The 24,287-nt window shown below is 49.1% G+C and overlaps 1 protein-coding gene across 3 annotated transcripts in view; it reads right to left on the reverse strand.

Annotated features, from left to right (window-relative positions):
* Positions 1-3,781: 3,781 nt before the first annotated feature.
* LOC144097410 (neprilysin-2-like) overlaps positions 3,782-24,287 on the reverse strand; it is a 42,230-nt gene continuing 21,724 nt past the window's right edge. For 2 of the 3 annotated variants that reach the window (XM_077630139.1, XM_077630137.1), the window contains 8 exons: positions 23,156-23,577; positions 20,796-21,221; positions 19,615-19,836; positions 14,983-15,128; positions 13,362-14,070; positions 11,470-11,739; positions 8,360-8,517; positions 3,782-4,835 (listed from right to left, as the gene is read on the reverse strand). In XM_077630139.1, coding sequence (XP_077486265.1) covers positions 4,610-4,835; positions 8,360-8,517; positions 11,470-11,739; positions 13,362-14,070; positions 14,983-15,128; positions 19,615-19,836; positions 20,796-21,221; positions 23,156-23,577 — 2,579 coding nt within the window. In that variant the 3' untranslated portion in view covers positions 3,782-4,609. The remainder of the gene's footprint in view (positions 4,836-8,359; positions 8,518-11,469; positions 11,740-13,361; positions 14,071-14,982; positions 15,129-19,614; positions 19,837-20,795; positions 21,222-23,155; positions 23,578-24,287) is intronic. The other variant, XM_077630138.1, reaches the window with a different exon arrangement.

Below are 24,287 nucleotides of genomic sequence, written 5' to 3' on the forward strand. Positions count from 1 at the left end.
AAAGACGACGATCCCAGCACAGTCATCGTTTCATTTCTTGTGTGTAGCTTGACGATCGCATTTGCGATAACCGTCCGAATCGCCCGTAGTAGCCACGGGACTGAATCACTTCTGATCTCCGAGTCCGACGAGATATGATAACCATCCGTTACCCGCGCATACTACACTTCAACCATGTTCAGAGCTATAGCTGTTGAGAGGGCAATGATGATGAGCTTGATAACAGCAGGCGCGAATCATGTAGATGACCTCAAAGTGTCTGCGCGTGCCACCAACACGGATGGTAACTTGTTTGTGTGGCTATAAAAGCAAAGGCTTGCTTTACACCCTCCCCCTTCCTACTCGCCTCTCCGGCGAGTAATTTCCTGCTGAATTGCCACAAAAAGACTTATTTCTGTGAAAATAAAGCTAAAAGCATTCATTGGCTATACGGGAACGCACTTATACTGGTGAGTTCCCTTTCCGAAAGCGACACACGAATTCTCCCCCGCATGCAAGTCCATCAATCCGTAACAGAGAGCTCGGCAACTTCTGGAAACAACTTTTTCTGCTTTTTTTGTGCTTTTTGTTTAACTGAGTATGCTACTAACGTTATCGCTCTACAGAGTTCTGTATAATATAATTCTCTATAGGTACATACAGTGCGCTTACATTTCTATGGGGAACTTGCGCTGAAGTTTGCAGTGCCGATTGCAGCGCCATAACACACTGCCTTGCGAGAAGAGAAAGCAGTTTTGGGTAGTACTCTTAATTTTCCGTGCCACCTCCAGGCGCTTATTGGCGTGAACCTCCGCGCTCTGTCGAAGGCGCACGTGCCGTGCGTCACCTATCTGGGCTACGCCGAGAGAAGCTAGGCAATGAATGCTGTCAGCCAAACGCGGGTATCTAATCGCGCAGAATGTGTTCTCGCGTTTGCAGTGACCCAAACGGCTGACAAAAGCAGTTTTGAGTCACCTAATGGAACAATTGCAGTGCCACCTTGGCAGCGCAGGTTCCCCATACGCAACGACATCTATTAACCGCTTGTTTCGGCAAAGGTGAGAATCCGTGACGTGCGTCTTATGCCGCCGGTATACCCCCTCCCGCCACTAAGCTTTAATTTCTTTTTTACTTATGCATGTTTACTCTCGCTCACCATAAGACGTTCGCCAGGGTGTGCCGGTGTCCCTTGAGCGGAAGCCTCGTCCACGTTGCGGCCTGGGTATCTTGGGCGAACTGCCAGACATCACTCAGGGAGGGTGTGTCGTCTAAATACAAAACATGGTCGGCAGTACTCATTTCACACAAGGGCACGCTTGACCAGGACACACACCCGCACAGAGGCACACAATAAACCACGCTTATGCCAGCCATCCGAAGCAGCAAGTACCACGCCTGAACGCAACACTGGAGCACGAGGGCTCATCATCGAAGCGAAGCTGACCGACTTCGCCTGGTCGTCCGACGACGAATGGCAAAGCCTTAACCCACGGAGTGAAAACATAATGCGTAGCGCTGTCCCGTCGCCTGTAGCTACGCTGGCACACGACGAGCGGCTGCGAAGCGTGCGGCCAGAGCCGCAGCGAGCATGATTCAGCAATCGAAATTCCCACAATGCGCTGCCTGGTAAGCGCTGTCATGTGCCTGTTTCCGCAATAACGAGCAGCGAACAGCAGCGACAGTCGGTTGAAACGAAAAGAAGGCGCGACCAAGCTCGTCGTGCTGACGCGCCGCAATCACTGTAGAGGCGCCGCGATCGACATCGATCCTAGCGGGCCAGGGAAGCTGATTGCGTTTTATTTTTCTTGACAAAAGCACGCCTTGGATTTTTCTTGTTCTAGACATATTACTGACAGCAGCCAAATTATGATGAGGAGTAGGTGTACCCAAACACAAAAGTGTATGCGGCTACGGTCAAAAATTACGTCGGCTAAGCTACTGCTGAACACGAACAATGCAGCGAAACGCAGTCCCCGCAGCGAAGTTCAGAACAAGCACACTTTGCAGTCAGCTGCTCCTGGGGCTACTGAACCGGAGTACCCGGGTTCGAACCCGACCGCGGCGGCCGCTTTTTAATGGAGGAGAAACCGGCGTCACCAAAAGGCGCGCGTTTGACCTTGAGCCGACGGAGTGGAGTTCCGGTTCCAGTTCCAAAAACTTTTATTTCCATCAGAAATGGAGGTCCTCTACTCCCTACCCCTGGCGAGCAGGCCTAGGGGCAGGGGCCAGGGCCTCCGCGACTAGATGCAGGCAAAGAGTTGTTGGCTCTTCGCGGCCTCTGCCACCAGATGGATGGCTTTCTTCTGGGTTGCAGGGTCCGCGCTTTGCAGAAGGGTTTTCCGGGCTTCTCTACTATCTATTCCTTCCCACACCCCTGGGGAGTGTACACACTGCCAAATTATAAGGTCGAAGGTCCCCCTGTCTCCACATTTTTTTACATTTATCTTCTATGTCCTCGTCTTGTAGGACGTGTGAGCTCATACCGGGTTTATAAAATTTCCGGCCTGTAGCCTTCTCCAGGTTACTGCCTCTCTGTTCCCGAGCTCCTTGTCCGGAGGACGAACAGTTCCTCTCTGCAGTCTGTAACTATCTATGATTTCTGTGTATGTTTGTAGCCTCTCGTCTAGTTCGTTGCAATCTGGCGGTTCCGCTGCTGCTCGGAAGTAGAGATCTCGAGCTAGAAGGTGTGCCGCTTCATTGCCTGGTACTGACGTATGAGCTGGTGCCCATATTAGGCTAATTTTTCTATGCATCGTTTCCCCGTTAGAATCCGCACCGCTTCTGATGCGACTCTACCTCTTCCATAATTGTAGATGGCTGTTTTACTGTCACTTATTATATAGTTTGCCTCTGTTCCCACGCAAGCAAGCGCTAATGCTACCTCTTCTGCTACTTCCGAATTGCGGCTGCGTATTGTAGCTGCTGATATTGCTGTACCCTTGCCATCCACCACTGAGGCTACAGCTGCTCCCAGTCTACCGCTCGCCGCATCCGTGTATGACGGAGCGGAGATGTGGCCAGTGACGTCATACCACATGACTTGCTGTGGAGAGGCGCCGCAGCTGTGCTCGTTCGGAGCCTCGCCGCTGCTGTACCACGTGCTAGCGGGGTTGAAACAGCTTCTTCGCTGGCGCTCGGTCTCTCCATGGATGAGGTGCGCACCGGACAGACTCCGGCGTCAAACCATGGCTCTCACTCATATCGCTAAGTTTAACCAGCGCTAAACCTCTGCTATTGTTTGGACCGCAAAACTCTACTCCTCCCATGCTAACCCTGAAGGTCATCTGGCTCTTAGATTTGACCTCTAACGGGAGGCGCGCCGCTGGTGCAAAGTCGCGTGAGGCAGGTGCATTGATCTTCATCTTCACCTTCGTCGCCGCAGCTGCGCGGCTGCTGCTGGGCCGCACCTAATCGCCAGTTGTCATGTGATGTGTCACGTGATTGGCTCTTGAACTTGGCAACCACGTCCGCAGCTGCGCCAACCGCCGCCCTGGACGCTCGCTCTTGCACTTGTGGCATGTCATGCACCACGTTATTTTCTCTCGTTGAAGCCTTCAAACAATAAAGGTGAACCAAAGCTAGACCGTGTCTCACCATGCTTACCAGAGCTCTCGCTCTGTATATCCTGGCAAGGCTGAGTTGAGCCACAGCCACTTTTTTGTTACTTTTCTCCAGATTTACGCAATTATGGTGCCTCTTGGGCAAAACTGGAAATAAATTCTCTCATGTGGCATTTGATGCGGATTTTTCAATGTGCGGAGGTATCTAGTAGACTGCGCGATAACCCACAACACGTTAGGTACTTACGACGTTGCAGTCTTTATTTACGCACTGTAGACAAGTGAAAACAAAAAGCTTGCCTCCTCGTAAAGGATTTTATGGTTTTGTGAAACAGATAGCCGTTTAACAGTGGTTTATTATGCATTTGAGAAACATAGGCAAGACCCAGCAACAAACTCTCAAGTTGCACCTTTCGAGCTGTTATATATTATTGGCGGCACAAAGCTTACACAGCATATGACACCATTCACTTTGCAACTCGGTGCAGGCAAGGTGAGAGCGCTACCCCAAACCAAACTTATATATTACCCATTTTCAGTCTCGCGAAACGTATATTGCCGAGAACGTTTTACTGCTTGCACGTACAAAATTCCAGGCAAATAAATCAGAGAACAAAACTCGAGAACATAAAGCAACTAAACTTTTCCGAAACAAAAATTTTGGCTGCAAATTTCCTGCAAGCAGTCAAGCTGCCGCTATCGTTCGTAACTGATGCGTTTCTATTTTCACAGCGCTCTCCTGACACCAGCCTTCCTTAAAACTGTTAAACGCTCAGAAATCACACAGGAAATGCATGGCGGTTGTGACTAAAAAGTAAAAGGGGAAGAATGACGCGCTTTTGCGCTCGCCGTTCCCGCTTCATATCGACGTCCAGCGCCAACTTAGAACAACTATGTGCCAAACACAAATATCAAGGTCATTACCCACGAAGCATGTCGTTCGGAGGCATCTATATGTTAGCATAGTTCAGTGTCGGTAAGTTCGTGGCCCACACTTCATTGATGCATAAATTATGTCAGATAATGAGTTAGCTCTGGGCTCCATAAGCAGTTGAGCAGCTAAAACTAAACTATGGGAATAAGCGCCACTGGTTCTTCTCGTCTTCGTCAGTGAGGCGCTTGCCGCAGCCGAAGGCCGTCCCGAAGTAGGGGAGACTGCGCACTGCAGCGCCGCAGCTGATGCCTGTGTTGCAGAAGCGGAGGCAGTAGGTGAGGAAGAAAATCTGGTCAGGCGTGTAGAGCTGGAGGCTGCCCGACCAGTCCAATATGTCCAGCTGCTCGCCCGACGTTAGGTCACTGCAGGAACGCGTGAGTCAAAGTAAATAAGCCAACATTGGTGGTTCCGGTCGTTTTAAAGGAACGTGGTTACTGCATACAAATACGGTTCCTATAAAAATGTTATCAATTTTTTTGGGAACCGTTGACGTTCCTTTGGCAACAAAATTCGAATTTATTGTTTTTATAGGTGGAGTTGAAACTGGAATGTTTCTGTCCTGCATTTCTATACATATTCGTGACGTACAGCCCCCGTCACAAGTATACAGCCCAAGGGGTTTGCTTGCGAGGACTTCAGAGTGCGTGATTATGCGTACTCAACGACTGCAATCCCTAGAATGATAAATGGCTTCTAGTCCTTAGTCCTCCCAAGCTTTGTATTGCTAGATGTTCTAGGGAGCCCCGCTAAACAACTTATAAGCAAGCCTCTTCGGCTGTATACTTTTGACGGAGGCTGTACATAACGAAAATACCTGTGATCGTTGTGTGAATGGCGATGTAGACTAGCCTCAGAGATCAGCACCAAAAAATCAATGCCATGCAGTTTTCAAAACCTGTAGGTAGCCGTGATACCTGTATTTCAAAGATTACGTACTTTGTGAACTAACAAAATTTCTATTTTCAGTAAAATCCACCTGTTCGCGATAGGACGTTCGTACTAACTAAACGTAGGCGAACGTATTTTTCCAATTTTTTTCAGTGTTCCTTCAAAAACTGCACGTGCCAAAGGAAGGACGCAAAGCTCATGACCCCGCCTGAAATGGCTGAACTGTGCGTAGCAAATGGTTAACAGGTGAAGGCTACGCCTTAACGATGCCTAACAGATGCCTAACAGGTGAAGACACCTTAACGATGCCTAACAGATGAAGACTACACATTTACGATGCCTAACAGGTGAATACTACGCCGTAAAAATGCGTAAAAGGTGAAGACTACGCCTCAACGATGCCTAACAAGTGAGGACTAGGCTTTTACGATGCCTAACAGGTGAAAACTAGTCCTTAAAGGGGCCATAACAGCCTATTTTCACGCATACCCTGCTTATCGCATTTAATTCTCAACTTGTTAAATTAAAATTCCCCCAAGTTTCAGTTGATTCCGTGCGTTAAATATTTTTAATGCGATTTTTTTCCGTTTCTTCTGAGAACTGCTTGCTGGTCTGGCAACATCTGATCGCTGACGTCTGAGGGGCATACCTACCCCGCGTCGTCAGCTTAGTACGCGACCTGAGTGATCCTTAAAAAAGCGGACTTGCTCGTGGCACCCCTTTTCTGATTGTTGAGGAAACAGAAATCGATGGACACCTGTTTAATTTTTTGCGCTCATAAACATGTTATTTTTATGTTATGAGTGTGGTTTCTTTTGAGCCGTCAAATGCTCCCGTATGTGAAAAGTGGCACGTGCCGTGCATGCCTTTGCCGATGTGCGCCGTGAAAGCGGCGGCGTTTTATAGCTGGCTACCAATTTCTTGTCCGTTATTCATCGGCTCGATAATATAACTTCAGTTATCACAAGGTGGCACTAGAGTAACCTTGAGGCACGAAAGAAGCAGAGAAAAGTGCCGAATGAGACGACTTCCCCACTGCATGTGTGCATTTGTAAGTCAAACGTACATTCCCTTTGGCTCGTATAGAACCCTTTTGCAGGAAGCAAGCTAGCCGCTTGCAAAACCCTACGCGACTCGAATGCTTTCACTGCCCGCACCGAGGAATAGTCGCCGCCGTCTAAATGAGTGCATGAAATTATTAGTACATCATTTAGCGTTTACTCTGCGTGCGCATTGTGTCCTAGGAATGCGACGATCGCGACAACTGCAGCCCCGCGCTGGGGTTGTTCACATAGCAGTGCGCAAACAGTACTGCTCGTTTGCTTGGCATAAAACGCAAGGTGGGCTCTCATTATCTTAAATATTACGTAGTATTGCTCACAAATTGTAGTTTTACTCATTTGCACACTATGATAACACTGCAATAAGCGCCGCTGATGCTATATCGCATGCTTCAGAAACGCTTCGCGTAGGACCGGCGCCTCCCGCTCATTGTATCTGCTTTCTCTTATGTCATCAGTAATTTTAATGAGCTCTAGCTAAAAACACGTTCGGTCATTACTTGAATTAATGAAAACAACCAGATTTGTTGTCCACAGTCGATGCCGACGGCTGCTGGTGGCTGCCTTCAGCACATGCTGTGCAGACCGGGTCACATATCGGCACTTCCCCTTATTGTACTCGCGCCCTGCGATGTAGGCAGTCTTCGCTTTGAGGGCACTGTGGCCAAAATTACGCTCTACAGCTATTTTAAGGCGCTAAAACTTGCGAATTCGCTCTCCGCGATCGCCGAAATCGCACACACGAATCCTGCGTACTCGCTAGGCCTCGTCACGAAAGGGGCCGGCGGTACCCCGTCGGCCGAAATTCAAGCATCTGGCAAGAGTTCCCCGCTGATTAGTAAGACAGTGTGAAGATATGAAATGCAGCCGCTCGTTTCGCTTTTTTCTATACGGATAAGGCACACAAACGCAGTTTTTCGGGCCGTCTATCCACCCGGCGTGAAGCTTTCGCTCGGCCGCACAAGCCCAGGCGACGAGGGACGAGCGGCACCGTCGTGCGGCGTTTTCTGCCCGTGTCGCTCAATTGCATCGGCGATAGGTTCCATGCGCAGGCACCAAATGAAAGCACATCTTCGCTGGTGCACGCACATCGCGTACGTCGCCGTGGCTAGAATGATCAAACTTAAAGGCCTTAAGTTTATAGAATGTCGTACCAGCTAGTCCCCCACCACACTCTGCCAGTTCCCACTAAGTTCACTCTTTACACTACTGCGATACGGGGTCGTTGGTCGTGCTGGCGTCGTCGTCGGTCTAGCTTGACAGACCAGTGCGTCTGCGATGGCATATGTACACCGACCAGCCAACAGATCGCCGTCCTATCGGCCCATGTGTAACCGGACCCTATACCTATACCGAAGAATAACTGCGTTACTATTATTTACGCTTTCTTCGATCGCCCGCGGAAGTGTAGGGAACAAGAGACCTCGCTGCGCACATTGCAGCAACGAGAGCAATTAAGCAGACGACGTTTCTCCGTGTATGCCCTGGTGACGTCACAACAGCATTCAATATGGCGGTCACTGCCGGTGGGAGGATTTTCCCGTTCTCAATTTCGATCGCATTTTTTGGAATATAGAGCACGTCCAGGGCTGCCAAATTTCGGAAACTGAATCATAAGCTCTTGTATTAGTTACTGAAGCACAAAAATGCAATATGAAGAACGACCATGTCATGACCCCTTTAACGATGCCTAACAGGTAAAGACAAGGCATTAACGATGCCTAACAGATGCCTAACAGGTGAAGGATAGGCCTTTGCGATTACTAACTGATGCCTAACATGTGAAGACTACGCTTTCACGATGCCTAACAGGTGAATATTATTCATGAACTATGTGTAATAGGCTAGCCCGACACATGAAGGCTCTGTCTAGGCAATGCCTTACAGACTATGCGTATTAGGTTATGAACGCCTCAGCCAAGTCTACGGCGGCCTACCCTGAGTCGTTTTTATAGGCGTCCCAGGCGACGCGCAGGCTCGCCACCTGGAGCAGGTTTTCGCCGTTGACACTGCTGCACCTGAGCCTCTTGTAAAGCTGCTGCTCGGCGAATGGACTCATCCAAGACCTGGGCTGGCCTCCTTCGATTCGGATTCCCTGCGTGTACCAAGTGCGCTACAGTTATCGCGGGAAACGCACCGTATTTTAATGCAGCAGGGACATGAAAGATTGACGGGTAAGTTCAGGTTGCTGTATTCGGGATCACAATTTCCTGGCCGCGAATTCTGCAACCTGGAAGTAACCATCCTAGATTCAAACTTTATATATAAATTTACGGCATCTCTTCCTTCCTTTCTTCTTTCACTTCCTCATTTATCCCTTCCCTTACGGCGCGGTTCAGGTGTCCGTCGAGATGTGAGACAGATACTTCCACTCTCTTACGGCGTGGTTCAGGTGTCCGCCGAGATGCGAGACAGATACTGCGCATTTCCTTTCACCGAAAACCAGTTATGATTATCTATAACTTCAGGGCAGCTTCCTTTAGACTTAATGAGAAGCCTGAAAAACTCATTTAAACAAAAATGAAATTCATGAAGGAATTCATAATTTAGTTCGGCAAACATGCTTTTGGTGTGAAAGCGCTACTTCACGCGGTCATAGCCATCCAAGAATCCGGCGTCGTCCCTGACCTTGAGGGTGAAAAAATAAAATAAATACTGCCACGTTAGCCGCGCCTTGGTTGCGAGCCCGCGGAGGCGCGAACAAATCAGCTTCGCCTGGTGGCTTGGCCAACAGCTGCTTGACCTCGTTTACAGCAAATATTTTTATTCTTTAGTTAATTATCAAAGAATAAATATCTATCATTGAACATACTACCTGCACAAACAAAGTGTCAGTCAAGGATTTGAAGATTGTCCTGCAAAACAAGTTGATGGAATGTTTTCCCCAGAGTACCATTCCCATAGCTTTTTTTAGCGGCCTTTAAATAAGCCCGCGAAATGCGAAACCTTCCACTGAGAGCTGCTGGTGCAAATCTCAATCGTAAGTGCAAAGCACAGGCGAGGCCCCACGCAGGACAGCTTCCCAGTGAAAATCTAATTTTGTTCTCGGAGATGCGGCTTGTGAAGTTGAAATAGCGCCACTGTTACGCGGTAGTTTTTTTTGCAGGTTTCATTTCAGACTGGTCAAATAAATCTACATAAATGGTACCCTGGCGCAAACATTCCAGCTGGCTGTTCTTGAAGGCGATCTACGACTTCCGAATTCACGCTTTAATACTTAGACCAGTGTTTCATGGTTCATGGTTTATGGGGGCTTTAGCGTACCAAAGTAACTCGGGCGATGAGGGTCGCCGTAGTGAAGGTCTCCGGAAATTTCGACCAGCTGGGGTTTTTTAACGTGCACTGACATCGCACAGTATATTTACCTCTAGAATTTCGCCTCCATCGAAATTCGACCACCACATTCGAACCCGTGTCTATCGGGTCAGCAGCCAAGCAGCATAACCACTCAGCCATTGCGGCGGCCTAAACCAGGGTTTAGATAGGTGCCCAATTATAATTTAGTAATCATTAACCTTTAAAACGATAACATCCTGTTGACTAGGCCGTGCGACTTTGAACATTACTCAGTCTGTTTTAAATCTTTCTTATATTTAGCTGGAGTGCCCTTAGCGTTATATTATTTAGTGCTCTGGAACTAAAATCTCCAATCCCAAATTTCGCTTATGTTTCTTTGTCCGGAGCCTACGGCAGATGGCAACCGTGTTGTGGCCCACCGTGTTGTGGAAAACCTGCCAGCAGTCTTTATGGCCATATATGCAAAACACCTTATAGCTTAACAGTCTATGAGGTAACGGCTGGCTTTAGAAATACATTCAGCACTTTCAGTGCATTAAGTAGAGGAAATACATACAGTACTCAAGTGGTTGCGCTCGTCTCTGTTAGTTAGTGTTCTTCAACATCTTGGTTAAATTCAGCAGGGGTGCCTGGTATATGCTAATGCCCGTTCCAAAAGTTATGGCCATAGCATCGTGGCTTAAAGGGGCTCGGAAACACTTTCCGAGGAGAGAGCATCAACTCGCTCAATCACTACATTGTGTCATGAACACCTGAGCGAAATAATACACTTCTACACGAAGCAGAGGACCCACAATCACGAGCGAAAGTTGGCGAGCCTTTCCCGGCGACTTTTTCATGCTGGCACCCTCCTCCGTCGCTCGCATGTATACGTATACAAGTTGAGAGGTGGCTATTTGTTAGATTCTGTCAAGCGTCAGGCAGCCACCATGGCCGCGGCCAATAAGCCGCGTAGCTCCGGCGGGTCAGGAAGCTTTCCTTCGGAGGTGGCGCCGGCGGAGGAGCGCCGACCTTCCAGCGTGGATAATGTGACCAGAGGAAAAGGAAAGACACAAAGACGCTGAAATTCAAATTTTGACCACCGCGGTGGCTCAGTGGTTAAGGCGCTCGACTACTGATCCGGAGTTCCCGGGTTCGAACCCGACCGCGGCGGCTGCGTTTTTATGGAGGAAAAACGCTAAGGCGCCCGTGTGCTGTGCGATGTCAGTGCACGTTAAAGATCCCCAGGTGGTCGAAATTATTCAGTAGCCCTCCACTACGGCACCTCTTCTTCCTTTCTTCTTTCACTCTCTCCTTTATCCCTTCCCTTACGGCGCGGTTCAGGTGTCCAACGATATATGAGACAGATACTGCGCCATTTCCTTCCCCCCCCCCAAAAACCAATTATTATTATTATCAGAAAGTCCCAGGTGGTGGAAATTATTCCGGAGCCCTCCACTACGGCACCTCTTTTTTCCTTTCTTATTTCACTCCCTCCTTTATCCCTTCTCTTACGGCACGGTTCAGGTGTCCGTCGATATGTGGACAGATACTGTGCCATTTCCTTTCCCCAAAAACCAATTATTAATAATATTATGACCACTGATAACTCTGTGCTTACAAAACACATTAAAAAATACTTCCTGAACAATACTCGTGAAGAGGCGTGCTTTAATACCCCAGGCATACAGCAACTTTATTAGCTCCCCTTTCAGAACCCATTTAACTTGTAGAACCTCTTCGCTAAACGCGCGCTTCGAGCTTCACTCACGCGAAGGTCGAACATCCTGAGCGCTGCGTCGAGGAAGGCTGTGGCCAGGCCTCCGAAGCTGGCGGCACGAAGCACCCCCGCCTCCTTCTGGGTGTAGAACAGCGGCCCGGCGAGTGCAGCATGGGATACCTCCACCAGGTTGGTCAGGTATGCGTACAGCACTCCCTGGTACGGCGAGGCAAGCCAGTACTTCTCTTCACGCAGGAGCCCAGCCGCGCCCTTCTCCCGCAGTCGGTGCCCGGCTGCCGTGATCCAGTTCTCCAGGAATTCCTGCTCCACGGTTTCGTCGCGCGCAAGCCGTGTAATGCCAGGCACATAAAATACCCTGTTCTCGTCACGCCACTTTCTGTAGATCTTGTTACAACGGAAATCGGAGATTATCAGGATATTCTTCATTAACGATTAGCCGCTGCCATTCATAATCATAAACAACAATTCTATGAAAAACTAAATTTGAGCGGGAAACCGTTGATGAACGCAATTTTTGTCATATAGTGTAATCTTTCACTGTAGCAGTCAGTATATTCTCAGATCACCTAATGTCAATCTTCAGCTTTTTTTTTCTATTAACGTTCTTGCTAGAATCAAAAGCGTTCCCCATTTGTTTTTTATGGACGTCTTAACTGTTCGATGCAATGGATGGAAACAGATCAAATAAAAGATTTCGTACACGTCAGAAGAATGTACCATTACCTAATGTATTTCCACAAGAGTATCTTATTATATTCCAAAGTTCAGAATTGTTTTGCGAAAATGTTGAACATGCAAGTTCTCCTGTAGACGCGAGCTTAGTAGTAATGGAGAGGAAGGATGGAAGGAAGGCCTCAGACGTTGCTGGCACATACACACAAAGGGGGAGTGGCCAAGACACAGGCGGTTAATTGCTGGATCCAGGAAAGTTTTGACAGGAAAAGGAGTGGTAATAGGATGTAGACTGATAGATTGGAAGACAGAAGGAAAGGGGTCCTGTTAACTTGGAGATTGAGGACGGGACAATGGCTTAATGTGCATAATAGTATACAATGCCTGTAATGTTTCAATGTCGTACTGACTGAGAGCGGGAAGAAGAAATATTGTAAAGTACAACTGTATCTTACTGATAATCTGAGTACCCAAAGGGCAGAAACTTGGAGGCTAACGAAAAGGGTTGAGCTCAAGTTAAGGACAACGCACAGAGCTATGGAAATAAACATGATAAGTGTAACGTTAAGAGACCGGAAGCGGGCAGAGTGGGTGAGGGAACAAACGGGGGTAAATGACGTCCTAATTGAAATCATGAGGAAGAAATGGGCTTGGGCAGGGCATGTACCGCGAAGGCAAGATAACCGCTTGTCCTTAAGAGTAAAGGAGGGGTACCAAGAGAAGACATGCATAGCGGGTAGCGGCAGAAAGTTAGGTGGGCGGATGAGATTAAGAAGTTTGCGGGGATAGGGTGGCCGCAGCTGGCAATGGACAGGGTTATTTGGAAAGACATGTTAAAGGCCTTTACCCTGCTGTGGGCGTAGTGAGGCAGATGATGATGGCGATGATGTTTTTGTAGAGCATATGTAGCACGGAACAGACAACGAATGCCAAGTGTAGTAACACAGCAGCTCGCTGTCTTTGTTTTTAATGAATCTTCAAAGAAAACGGCGCTACAGACATGAACGAAGACAGCAAGGAATCAAATACGCCGCCCCACTCATGATTCTGCGCCCCCGTATAGATCCCCTGTTATCTTTATTCACAAATGGCATTCTTCTGGGCTATTTGGTATGCTTCCATTTTTGGGCCAGCGTGAACATTTCGCGCCCTTTTCTTTAAGAACACCAAACAATGAGCATCGTTTTCCTTGTGTTCCGCGTTCTCGTCACTTGGGGCATTCTAAACATTTGCTACAGATATGGCCATACCTTTTTGGGATCGTACCAGTAGTTGGAGAACGATCCCCAACTCTGATCTTGAGGCGGGCCACCGCTGCTCTCCAGCTGCTCCATCCAGGCCACTACTCTGAGGTCGCGAAGCCTTTGTTCCATGACACGCCTCGTATGCTCGTCTATCCACGTGGTCGCCGCCAGTGCCCTCTGCGTCTGCGCGGTCAGACCTCGGAGGAACCTGTCCACGCCTTCTCTGCGCTCCGCCACGAAATCCTCTGCGTCGCTCATGTAGTACAGCGCCGGGCCGAACCAGGCTGCGGCCGTTTCGAGGCATCGAGACGTCTTAAGCATCCGCGAGCCGTCCTCGCTGCTCGTGACCAGCACCCTCGCCTTGCGCGATGCCATCACCACGCATATCTGGGCGAACCACCAGGCGATGTGCTCCAGGAGCTGTCGCCTGCTGAACTTGCCCAGCAGCCAGTCCGTGGCGGCCAGGAAGTGGCGGTCGGTGATGTAGACGCCGCTTTGCGCGACGATTCCCGAGGATTTGAAGAGGGACAGTATGGTTCTGGAAAGCGGGTAGCCGTTCAGGTTGCTGAAGAGGGACTCTAGACGCGCGACCGTCGTGTAGACGGCTTCGCGGCCGGTCTCGTTGACACTGGCCGCAAGAGTTGTCAAGACCGCCCGTTCCAGGGCGAGGTGTGCGGTCATAGTCGCCTCGCTCGGCATCGGTAACCCGTAGAGCCTGCACGGTATTTGTATATTTATCATACCCTACAATCCTGTGGCGCCTTCGCACGTCTACTCGTTTTAACTACGTTAAAACCCTATCCATTTTTTTTCACAGCACCTCGCTATTAGTACCCTTTCTCACAGGAAGCCTTCGGCTATTCTGGCGTATTTAAGGGAGTCCCACGAAGTGGAGTAGACTTGAGATACTAGATTAACTAGGGCGAGGGAACAAACCCGAGTTAATGATATCCTAGCCGAAATCAAGAGGACGAAATGAACTTGGGCAGGACATGTAATGCGAAGGCAAGAATACTGCTGGTCCTTAAGCATAACGGAGTGTATACCAAGAGAAGGCAAGCGCAGCAGGGGGCGACAGTCAGTTAGGTGGGCAGATGAGATTAAGAAGTTTGCAGGCATGGGGTGGGCGCAGTTGGCAAAGGACGGGGTTAATTCGAGAGACATGGGAGATGCCTTTGTCCTGCAGTGGGCTTAGTAAGGCTGAAGATGACAATGATGACTAGATTAACTACAAGGGATGCGTTCCAATGAGTGATTACTGCCTTAGTCATGTCCAAAATTCTCAAATAAGAATTTTGTATATTGGAAAACTGTAAGGTACTCGCATAAAAATATTGAAGATAATGGTCCATCATTCTGATATGTAGCAAAATATTTCTTTTACAGTGCTTCCATCGATCGCATCGTGCAGTCAAGACTGCCATAGAAAACCAACGGCGAACGCTTTTGAGGATAGCAAAAGCGTTAATAACGAAAAAATTCATGCCTATCGAAGCGAGATCTGCAGATATATTGATTGTTAAAGTGAAATTTTATAATGTATGAAAAAACTGCACTCAAAAACATTGTTCAAAAACGTCTTTGTCTATAATTTTTGGGTATGCCAGGCAACAATGGTGCAACTTACCTTTGAATCTCCTTGTAGTATGCCCGCCGACCTCCGTTCTTGTCGAGGAGGTCCACAAAGTCCAGCCAGGCGGCAGCCATTCCCGTCTTGCGAATCACCAGCATCGGCGGGTTAGCCTTCCCGCCATTGTTCTTCAACAAGACCGTCTGCAGCATAAAGACCGAGACAAACTCTCATCATCATCATCAGCCTGACTATACCCACCGCAGGGCAAAGGCCTCTCCCATGTCTCTCCAATTAACCCTGTCCTTTTCAAGCTGCGCCCACCCTACATGCCCGCAAGCTTCTTAATCTCATCCGCCCACCTAACCTTCTGCCGCCCGCTGCTAGGCTTGTCTTCTCTTGGAATCCACTCCGTTACCTTCAAGGACCAGCGGTTATCTTGTTCTTGCATTACGTGCCCTGCTCAAGCCCATTTATTTCTCTTTATTTCGACTATGATGTCATTGACCCGCGATTGTTCCCTCACCCGCTCTGTACGCTTCCGGTCTATTAACGTCACACCAATCATTTTTCTTTCCACAGCGCGCTGCGTTGTTCTTATCTAGACCTGAACCCTTTTCGTTCGCCTCCACGTTTCTTCCCCGTAGGTGAGTACCGGCAAGATGCTGCTGTTGTAAATTTTTCTCTTGAGGGATACTGGTAAACTGCCATTCATGATCCATATCACCTCGTAATTATCCTTGTAGTTATTTCCCTCTCGTGATCCGGATCAGCGGCCACTACATGCCCTAAGGACACTTATTTCCTTGCTACTTCCGGCGCCTCGCTGCCAATTGTGAGCTGTAGTTTCCTTGCTATAGACTGTGGAACATTACTTTGGTTTAGTGCATGCTAATTCTTAGACGTAGACTCAGCAGGGAAGGAGTTGCGCTGCATTTTTTTCTTTTTTTGCTGCCTAAGCTTTTTGCGCTCGAATTCATTTGTTGTGAGGAAATTTTCTCGTAGCACTGAATTTTTGTGCGCTCCTCAGAAAGGGCGCGATGTGTGCAAAAAAATTGGCAGTGGATTAACTTGGCTAACCCTGCAATTCAGCGAAAAGATTCTGCACACATGGTTACTCACCGCGTGGCTTCACATTACCCCATTGAATGTTCTTAAGGTCAAAGGTCAACCCAAAGGTCACCCAATGTCAAAGGTCAACTGAATGTCATGGGTCAAGGCCAGGGTTAGACACAGTTAAACTTCCCTGCTCTCCTTCGGATTGAACGGCTTTTAGCAGTACGAAGAGTACTTCAGGTCTTCGTCCGGCGACACGTTGCCGGTTGGGGCAGCAATTCCAGCTTCTTAGAACAAAACTTATTTATTAAATACGGCACTGACATAAAAAGGCAGGTGAGTAAAAGGCAGTTTAAAAAAAGGCTGTTTAAAAAAGGCTGTTAAAAACGGCCGAGCTTGAGACTCGGCGCGCTCGTCTCAAGTCGTCGTTTCCCGCGGGTTTTAACCCCTCCGATAATTGGGCGGAGCTTGAGTAATCTAGCTCTCGCCCAATTTGGACCAGTAGCAAAGCAATTGCATCGTATGTACTAGTGGGCGGAGCCCAGGGCCCGACCCGGGCATGATCGCTCCTGGTAGCAGGTGCGGGGGGGGGGCATTGTCCCCGTGGGCTGTCGCGAGCCCAGTGGAATGCGCAGCTCTCACCCTAAGCGGGCGTCACGCCTCGACGTACATTCCTCATTCCCCCCCCCCTCCCCGGGCATGATCGCTCCTGGTAACAGGTGCGGGGGGAGGGGGGGGCATCGGCCCCGTGGGCTTCCACTTAACACCTCCCCACCAAGAATGTTGGGGGGACACTTGCTGTACAAACAACATACCGAAGCCCACAATAGCACAATGCATCCGGCCTTCAACAACATACAAAACGCGCGAAAGCACAAGTACCAGCACAAAAAAAACACAAACCAAGGAGGGGCACTTCACATACTACTTATGGCAATAGCGAAAAGAGTACTAAAAAATTGCCTTCATGCATGCAGATATCTCAGTTACAGGAAGACAAGCATAAATGAAAACCTCTCGTAAAAGCATTACAAAAATCGCACAAGCAACGGCATGTAAATAAATACTGAATGAAGAAACATTCAATCAATGCATAGCTTTCATGAAGTTGCATATACACCGCAACCCGATCCAAATGAGGGCAATACAGACGTTGTGACGCGGCGCTATTCGCCAGACATGGATTATATGTCCTCAGAGAGGAAAACAGTTCACAAAATACAGAATAAGCCCACTGGCATGAGCCTTTCCAACCATCTTCAGTGTCTTTTAGCAGTAAACTGCTCATGTTCCCCCACTCTCACCCCCTGCCTCGTTGTGTGCTCGAGCCACAAGTACATCTTTACACCTATCGCCACCCGGCAGAGTGAGTTAAGGCTGGGATCTTTAGGCGTTTGTCTTTATCCACCAGGATCGAACACGTGGCCCGATGGCATAAAACTGGAGATTACTTGATGCAGCGTGCACCATTCTGGCATTTGTCCTGCTCTCCGGTTGCATTGCTCATCTTCTACCTCGGTGGAGCCGCCGACGGTCTGCGCATATGGGGCGCAAGCTTCCGCGAACGGCTCTAAATGCTCATATCGAGAGAGCCTTTTAGAATGTGGCATGGTCGGCTCATTGCATTCATCATCACCGGCCTCTAGGTTTGCGACCCGCCAGTTGACCAGACCCTTAATGAGATCGCAGCATGGGTCGCGGTTCGCCGCTGTAAGCGGCATTGTAACTTTGCTTCTCTCAGGGCGTGGAGCAATTTTACCGTCGTCGCTGCTGGGACTCCACTCATCTTCCGCCCAACTTATCGCCGCGTTAGACGAGTTTTCTGGCTCCAAACAGTCGCGACTACCCAGCTGTGGGGCTGGCTTCTCCAACGCAGCTGTGAATGATGCGCATGCTGTTTGCACGCACACGCCGCTTTCGCCAAACGCTGTCTGGCCTACTGGCGCTTCTACTGGCAACAACGTGTCACACTGGGCAACCCGTCCGGCAAGGCAGTCCGTGCCGTTTCGCTCATCAGCGCCATTAGCCTTACTATGCACATGCTCGGCTGCTTCGCAATATTCGGCCTGCATGGTCTGATCGCTGGTCGAATTTTTCCCGGGCACGTGCGCAGAGCCGACCTCCGCTCTAGGGATCAAGGGGTGTTGGTGTGTGTCAACACCCGTGGTTGACTGCACAACGTGCGGCTCCTCGACTCTACTGATCGCTGCACCGTCTGGAGGAACCTGATTCTCCTCCTGACTGTCCTCAATAGGCACCGAATGAATGCCGCTATCCTCTTTAATCGTTGCATCGATCAGCGTTTGATCAGCGTCGTTTGCGATGATAGTGCATGACTGTGTCTGTGCCGTCTTCAGCGGTACACGCGCCGCTCTCCGTGAGCGTTCCTCCTCCTCAATTCTCTTCCTCTCCTGCCGAAGCTTCTCTTCGGCAATAGCTAACTGGCGCTTGAGCTCTCGAATGATAGCGTCACCTCGCTCCTTTTCTAAGGCCCGCTTGGCCTCTGACATTTCTGCGCGCTCAGCGCCATACTCATAGTCGTATCGACCTACCCAGCCTATAGTAGCCATTGTGCCTTGTTTACGTCTAACCCTGCGGCTCAAGCACTCCCGAGGCAAGTAAAGTGAGAATGGGGAAACTCACTCCATTGTCGGGCTGTCGGCCATGTCACTTGCTTCGTGGCAGCAGCAAGTCACGTCCTGAGTCGCAGACGTGTTGCCGGAATCCAGAGCCCGCCGTAGACCTATCGCGTCCTCCAAGCCGATGAAGTCGCCAGCCACAGATGCCGCCGAAGACACCGCGCTTCGCTCCGTCGGTCCGCTTCTCTCGCTCCTCGGCAGTGACGTGGAGCCTTGACTCCGAGACCTCGCCTGGACTTTGGTCCCCGGGGCTTCTCCCCAAGATTTTGTGCCCCGTCAATCTTCAGGAAGGTACTGCCTCCAACCGCTCTGCAGGAAGCCGCTCAGACGATCCTGGTCACGGCACCAGTTAAACTTCCCTCTGCCCTCCTACCGATGGGAACGGCTTATAGCAGTACGAAGAGTACTTCAGGTCGTCGTCCGGCGACACGTTGCCGGTTGGGGCAGAAATTCCAACTTCTCAAAGCAAAACTTATTTATTAAAGACGGGATGGAAATACAAGGTGATGATGACAAAGCAGTTAAAGAAATGGCTGAAAAGAAAGGCTATTTAAAAAAGGCTGCTTAAAAAAGGCTGTTTAAAAAAAGGCTGAGCATGAGACTCGGCGCGCTCGTCTCAAGTCGTCGTTTCCCGCGGGTTTTAACCCCTCCGATAATTGGGCGGAGCTTGAGTAATCTAGCTCTCGTCCAATTTGGACCAGTAGCAAAGCAATTGCATCGTATGTACTAGTGGGCGGAGCCCAGGGCCCGCCCCGGGCATGATCGCTCCTGGTAACAGGTGCGGGGGGAGGGGGGGGGGGGCATCGGCCTCGTGGGCTTCCACTTAACAGACACCATAACTGTACCACATTCGTCATACACGGCTATCCTTGGTTGGGCTGAACGACGTTCAAAGTAGCTATGCTGCCTACCCATAGTCTGCTTTACCTAGCGTAATGAAGCTTTTCGCTTGGAAACGCGTCTATTGGCAGAGCCGCTTAGGAAGTTCGCTTGCCTGAGACCAGAGCTGGAGTCCCCAGAGCCCGTCCAGCTTGACTAGCACAGCGAACGGGTGGGCACTGTGCCTCGTCGCCGACTCGTCGTAAGGCCACGGGATGCCGATGGACGCCGCGAAGCGGCGCACCATGCGCAGGCTGTCTGCGTCGTCGTCCTTCTGCGCTATGCACTTTTGGACGAACGCAGCCGCGGCTCTGCGACCGGCGCTCACAGCCTCGTCCTGCCGACGAAGGGGAGAAAGATGAAAACTCGCATTTCAGTCAACACGACAGTACGCTGAACATGTCCAGCAATCTCGGACAAAAACTTCGAAAATTGGAAATTTGAAAGATAGTGGTGTAGAAATCTTAAAGGTAACAGTTCGTTCTTTAGATATGTAGGCGAAATCTTTCTTTTATAACGTTTGGTTTGGTTTGTGCGGGTTTAACGTTCCAAAGCGACTCAGGCTATGAGGGACGCCGGAGGGAAGGGCTCCGGAAATTTTTACCACCTGGGATTTTTTGACGTGCACTGACATCGCACAGCACACGGGCCTCTAGAATGTCGCGGCCGGTATCGAATCCGCGTCTTTCCGGTCCATCGCAAGCATCTAGCACTTAAGACTGCCATAGAAAACCAATGGGGAACGCTTTCGACGATAGGAAAAGCATTACCAGCAAAAAAAAAAATTTAAGCCTGCCGGCGGCAGATCTGCGAATATGTTGTTAAAGCGAAATCTTACAATATATGAAAAAAAATGCACTCATAAAGTCTTTCCCGTTCAAAAATGCTTTCGTCCATAATTAATGACAAAGTGAACAAGGAAGAGAAAACCTCGGGATCCGTGCCAACATATCAACACGACTGGTCTTCGTCTGCGAATTTTCTTCGTCTTGTCTTCGCCTGCGGATTTTCTGTATACAGAATTCTACTAAACGTGTATGGCCATAAATCTTCAGACTGTCTAAAGACTGCCTATTGAATTTGTATTGCATATAGAGTAGTCTATAGCGTTGCGTCTATAGGAAGTCTACTAACTTATAGACAAGCCTCTGTGGACAGTCTATAGACTGCATATAGAATTTGTATTGTCTATAAGGTAGTCTACATGGTTGTTTATAGAAAGTCTATAAACTTTAGAGGCAAACGTCTGGAGACAGTCAAGGGACTGCCTAAAAGAGTTCGTAACGGATGACTCACCTGGTCATGCGCATACGAGCCATTGGCGTCATAACGGCCACCACTCGTCTCCTTCGTCAGAAGCCACGCTGCCTTCAGCGTCCAGGACAGCGCCATCTCTTCGACGAGGTCCCGAGCCAATCCACTGCCGGGCGACCACAGCGAGCAGAAATAGGCGTCGAAGTCTGCGCACGGGTCGATCCGGGTGTCGAGTCTTCTCCGGAAGAACGAAGCGTGCAGCTTGCAATCGGCCGAGGCGCAGACCCCGTGGTCGTCGGCTCCGAAGCGCTGGCCACCCGACAGTGGAGAGTAGCGGTAGTACACCGCCACAGCCACAGCGACGGCCAGGACCAGGAGCACCGTGGCGAGAACTATGCATGCCGCCTGCCTTGAAGGTGGCGACTTCTTGGGTTTTCTTTTCTTCAACTTCCCGCTGATCCAGCTCGCCTGAGTCAGTTTTGCACATGAGAAGGGAGGTCATGATCAACGGAGCCAAGCTGTCTTGTGGGATGCAACGAGACTGGAAAGGATGGTTTGAGTAGATAGGTGGGCGGAGTGCATGATGGAAAAAAATTCAGGAGAGAGCGTGATGTCATGACGTCACGGCCTTAGCAAACCAGATGCTCATGAAGCTATTCTCTCCCCCGGTTTTTCGCTCTCCGTGCCAGTCCCTAATGTTTTGGTTTCGTATGTTCTGCTGCGCGCGCATCATGGCGGCGGCGACGTCTACGGATGCGCGTGCGCAGTGGTGATAGATATCACAGCACCCTGTCATATGGTGTGATCCCCTGAGGGACCAACTCTTTGCCTTTCACTTTTGTTTTTGTCTAGGCTTCATGGTTAACGCCGGACGCACCCTCCTGAGTTTTTTCTCTCTCTCTATGGCGCAGTGGTACGGACTCGGTGAGATGGATGAATGACCGCCCAGACTTTAAAACAGGCTTGTAGGGGATGCCGCCAGGCCAGAGGATATTTTTATATATTCTTTTGGCGATCAGTTCAAACCTTCTGATCTGTTCCGATCGGCTCAAAAGCTACTATCTTCAAAATAATAATTTTTGTTTAGAGATTCCTGTTGCAATTAGGTTGTGCCCGCTTTAAATCCCGAACTTCTATCCATAGATCACTACCCTACATTTAAGCCACCAATCATCCATCCGTTTTACTCGAACGTCTACAGCCCATGCACATACATTGCCGTCCTTGCGCCAATGCCTAAGGCCACTGGGCAATGACAGTGCTTGCCTCGACATCTAGATGGATCGTCCTGTGCATTAAAAGAAAATATATTCTATTCCTTCTTCAGATTTACTGCATGTGTGAATGCATGGACGGAGCTTCCACTTTGAAACGCATGATGACACAGCATCTGCTAGCGTCATCAGTTCACCTCCAGCACAGAATAAGGCGCTACTTGGGAATATTTTCACCCGTAATTGCAAGAAAACTACACAGTGCAGTATGCTGCACGAACATGTTTACAGTGACGAATTACGCTTCCTACTTGCAGTAAAATGGCTTACAGAATGGTTGCCTAACTCAAGCCGACCAGTTCCGACGGCCTTAGGAAATAAGGAAAATTGAATAAATATTCAAAAATATCATTGCTGTCTATGAATGATCAACATCATGATAGCCTTTGTTCAGGTTGTCCAGACTTCAGGAAAAGTCAGTTTAGGTGTTAGAGAAGTAAGACTACTAGTAGGATAACACTTAAACATGTTCATAAAGAAGAAAATACAATGGCCTTTAACTTGTTATGGTGTCTACAATGAGTGCTAATGCTCTCGCAATTTTCCCGCCAAAACTGTTGGAACCGGTCCCATTGCCCTTATATGGTATGCATGAGTCATCGCCTTCTAGAATTTTCGAGCAGCTTATAGCCGATTATCACAAGAGATTGCACTAATCCCACCTACTAATCGCCACTAAACCACCTTGATCCGTTTTTCTGGGGTTGGCCTACTTTCAAAAAGTTTGGGGCTCCTTTGAAATTTTCGGGGGTGGTCCAACATAAAATAATTATAGGGGTACACCTGCCACAGTGAGCAGGTTGTGATGACGTCACAATGCCACGTGCCTCTATCGACCAATCTGGATGATCCATCAGGTCATGTTGTGATGAAGTAACAGTCATGTGACCTCTCTCGACCAATCAGAGGATTTTGTTACGGAGGAACCGGAAAGTGCAAGACGACAGCCTAAATACTAATGCAGTATTTATCAATTTTTTATTTAATCATTTTGCCATTGTTCTTTATCGAGAACTACTTTCCTACTTGAAAGAAGTGAACACAGTATACTCGAGATATTCCGGCTGCTAGCAGGTATTTCCGAAAAGCGCGGCGAAGTAGTGCACCGAGAGAGACCGGTTTTCTTACCAGAGGGGTGAGCCCCAAGTTGCTAGTGGTCTCCTTTTCGGCGCTGGGAGTCTTCCTGGACTCCGGAGAAGTGACGGATGCGGACACCGTCGAAGTGGGCGACGCTCCTGTTGCCGCTGGCTTGCTCGTGTCCGATTGTTTTGCGGGTGTACAAGAGGAACGCCGTTGGTCTTTTCCGTGCATCTCGAAGTTAGACAGGTGGTTCTCTTCCGGCCTGCTCCCCTCAACACCTGTCGCGGCGTGCTCCCCACTACTGCGCATGTGCGCCCTTGAATACGCAGCGGTGGCCAATGAGCGGCGGCTTGGGTGACGCCTTGAGCGCCCGGGCAGCGCAGAGTGCGAGGAGAAGCTGCGGTGAGAAGGCGTCGTCGATTTTGCCAAGATGTGAGTCGACGTGTCTTTTCCGGGTTCCGTCGCATGACCTGGATGACAACGACTGTAATGTTTTAAGCGAAAGCTCTACTGGGCTTGTCCGAAACAATGCTTCGCTGTGTGTCGCTGGCGGTTAGCAACAGTGCCCCTAGCAACCGAATCTGCGTCAATGGTCTGATACAACTTTGCAGTGAAGCTCCGCCCACATTCAGGCCCGCCGCACAGAATTCTTCCATGAAAGAAAAAAAAGCAGTCCGTCGTTAAAACTTCTCTCGTTGCCTTAACAAGAAGTCAAACACAAGAAAAAAATTAAAAGCTCTAGAATTTTGATAAATAACTTGTTTAATAAAGCCGAACATTAGAAAGCTGATTTCGTTTACTGATCTGATTGTCTACCGGAGTAATACAAGACGCTGCGGACCGTGGCCCAGTGTTCGCAACTGCTGTTTTTTTTAGGTTGTATCCGACTTTAGCAACACGTGATCGGTTTGCCGACCTCCACGCGTTGCCGCGGCATAGCTCCGCTTGATTGCTAGACAATGATAGTATATAGGCATGCTATAGTTATATGATTAATCATGACGACGTCCTAGTACAATAATGAGCATAATTAGTAGTTAACATACGAACACCCACATGTAATACGTCAATAGAAAGAAGAAGCTTAGCCTAATTGACACTTATTAGGCAGATTAATTACGGTCATTAATCAGTCGATATGTGTGTTGCTATAACAATGGATAACTACAGATGCTAAACA

This window comes from Amblyomma americanum, chromosome 7 (assembly GCF_052857255.1).
Source record: "Amblyomma americanum isolate KBUSLIRL-KWMA chromosome 7, ASM5285725v1, whole genome shotgun sequence".
Taxonomy (NCBI): domain Eukaryota; kingdom Metazoa; phylum Arthropoda; class Arachnida; order Ixodida; family Ixodidae; genus Amblyomma; species Amblyomma americanum.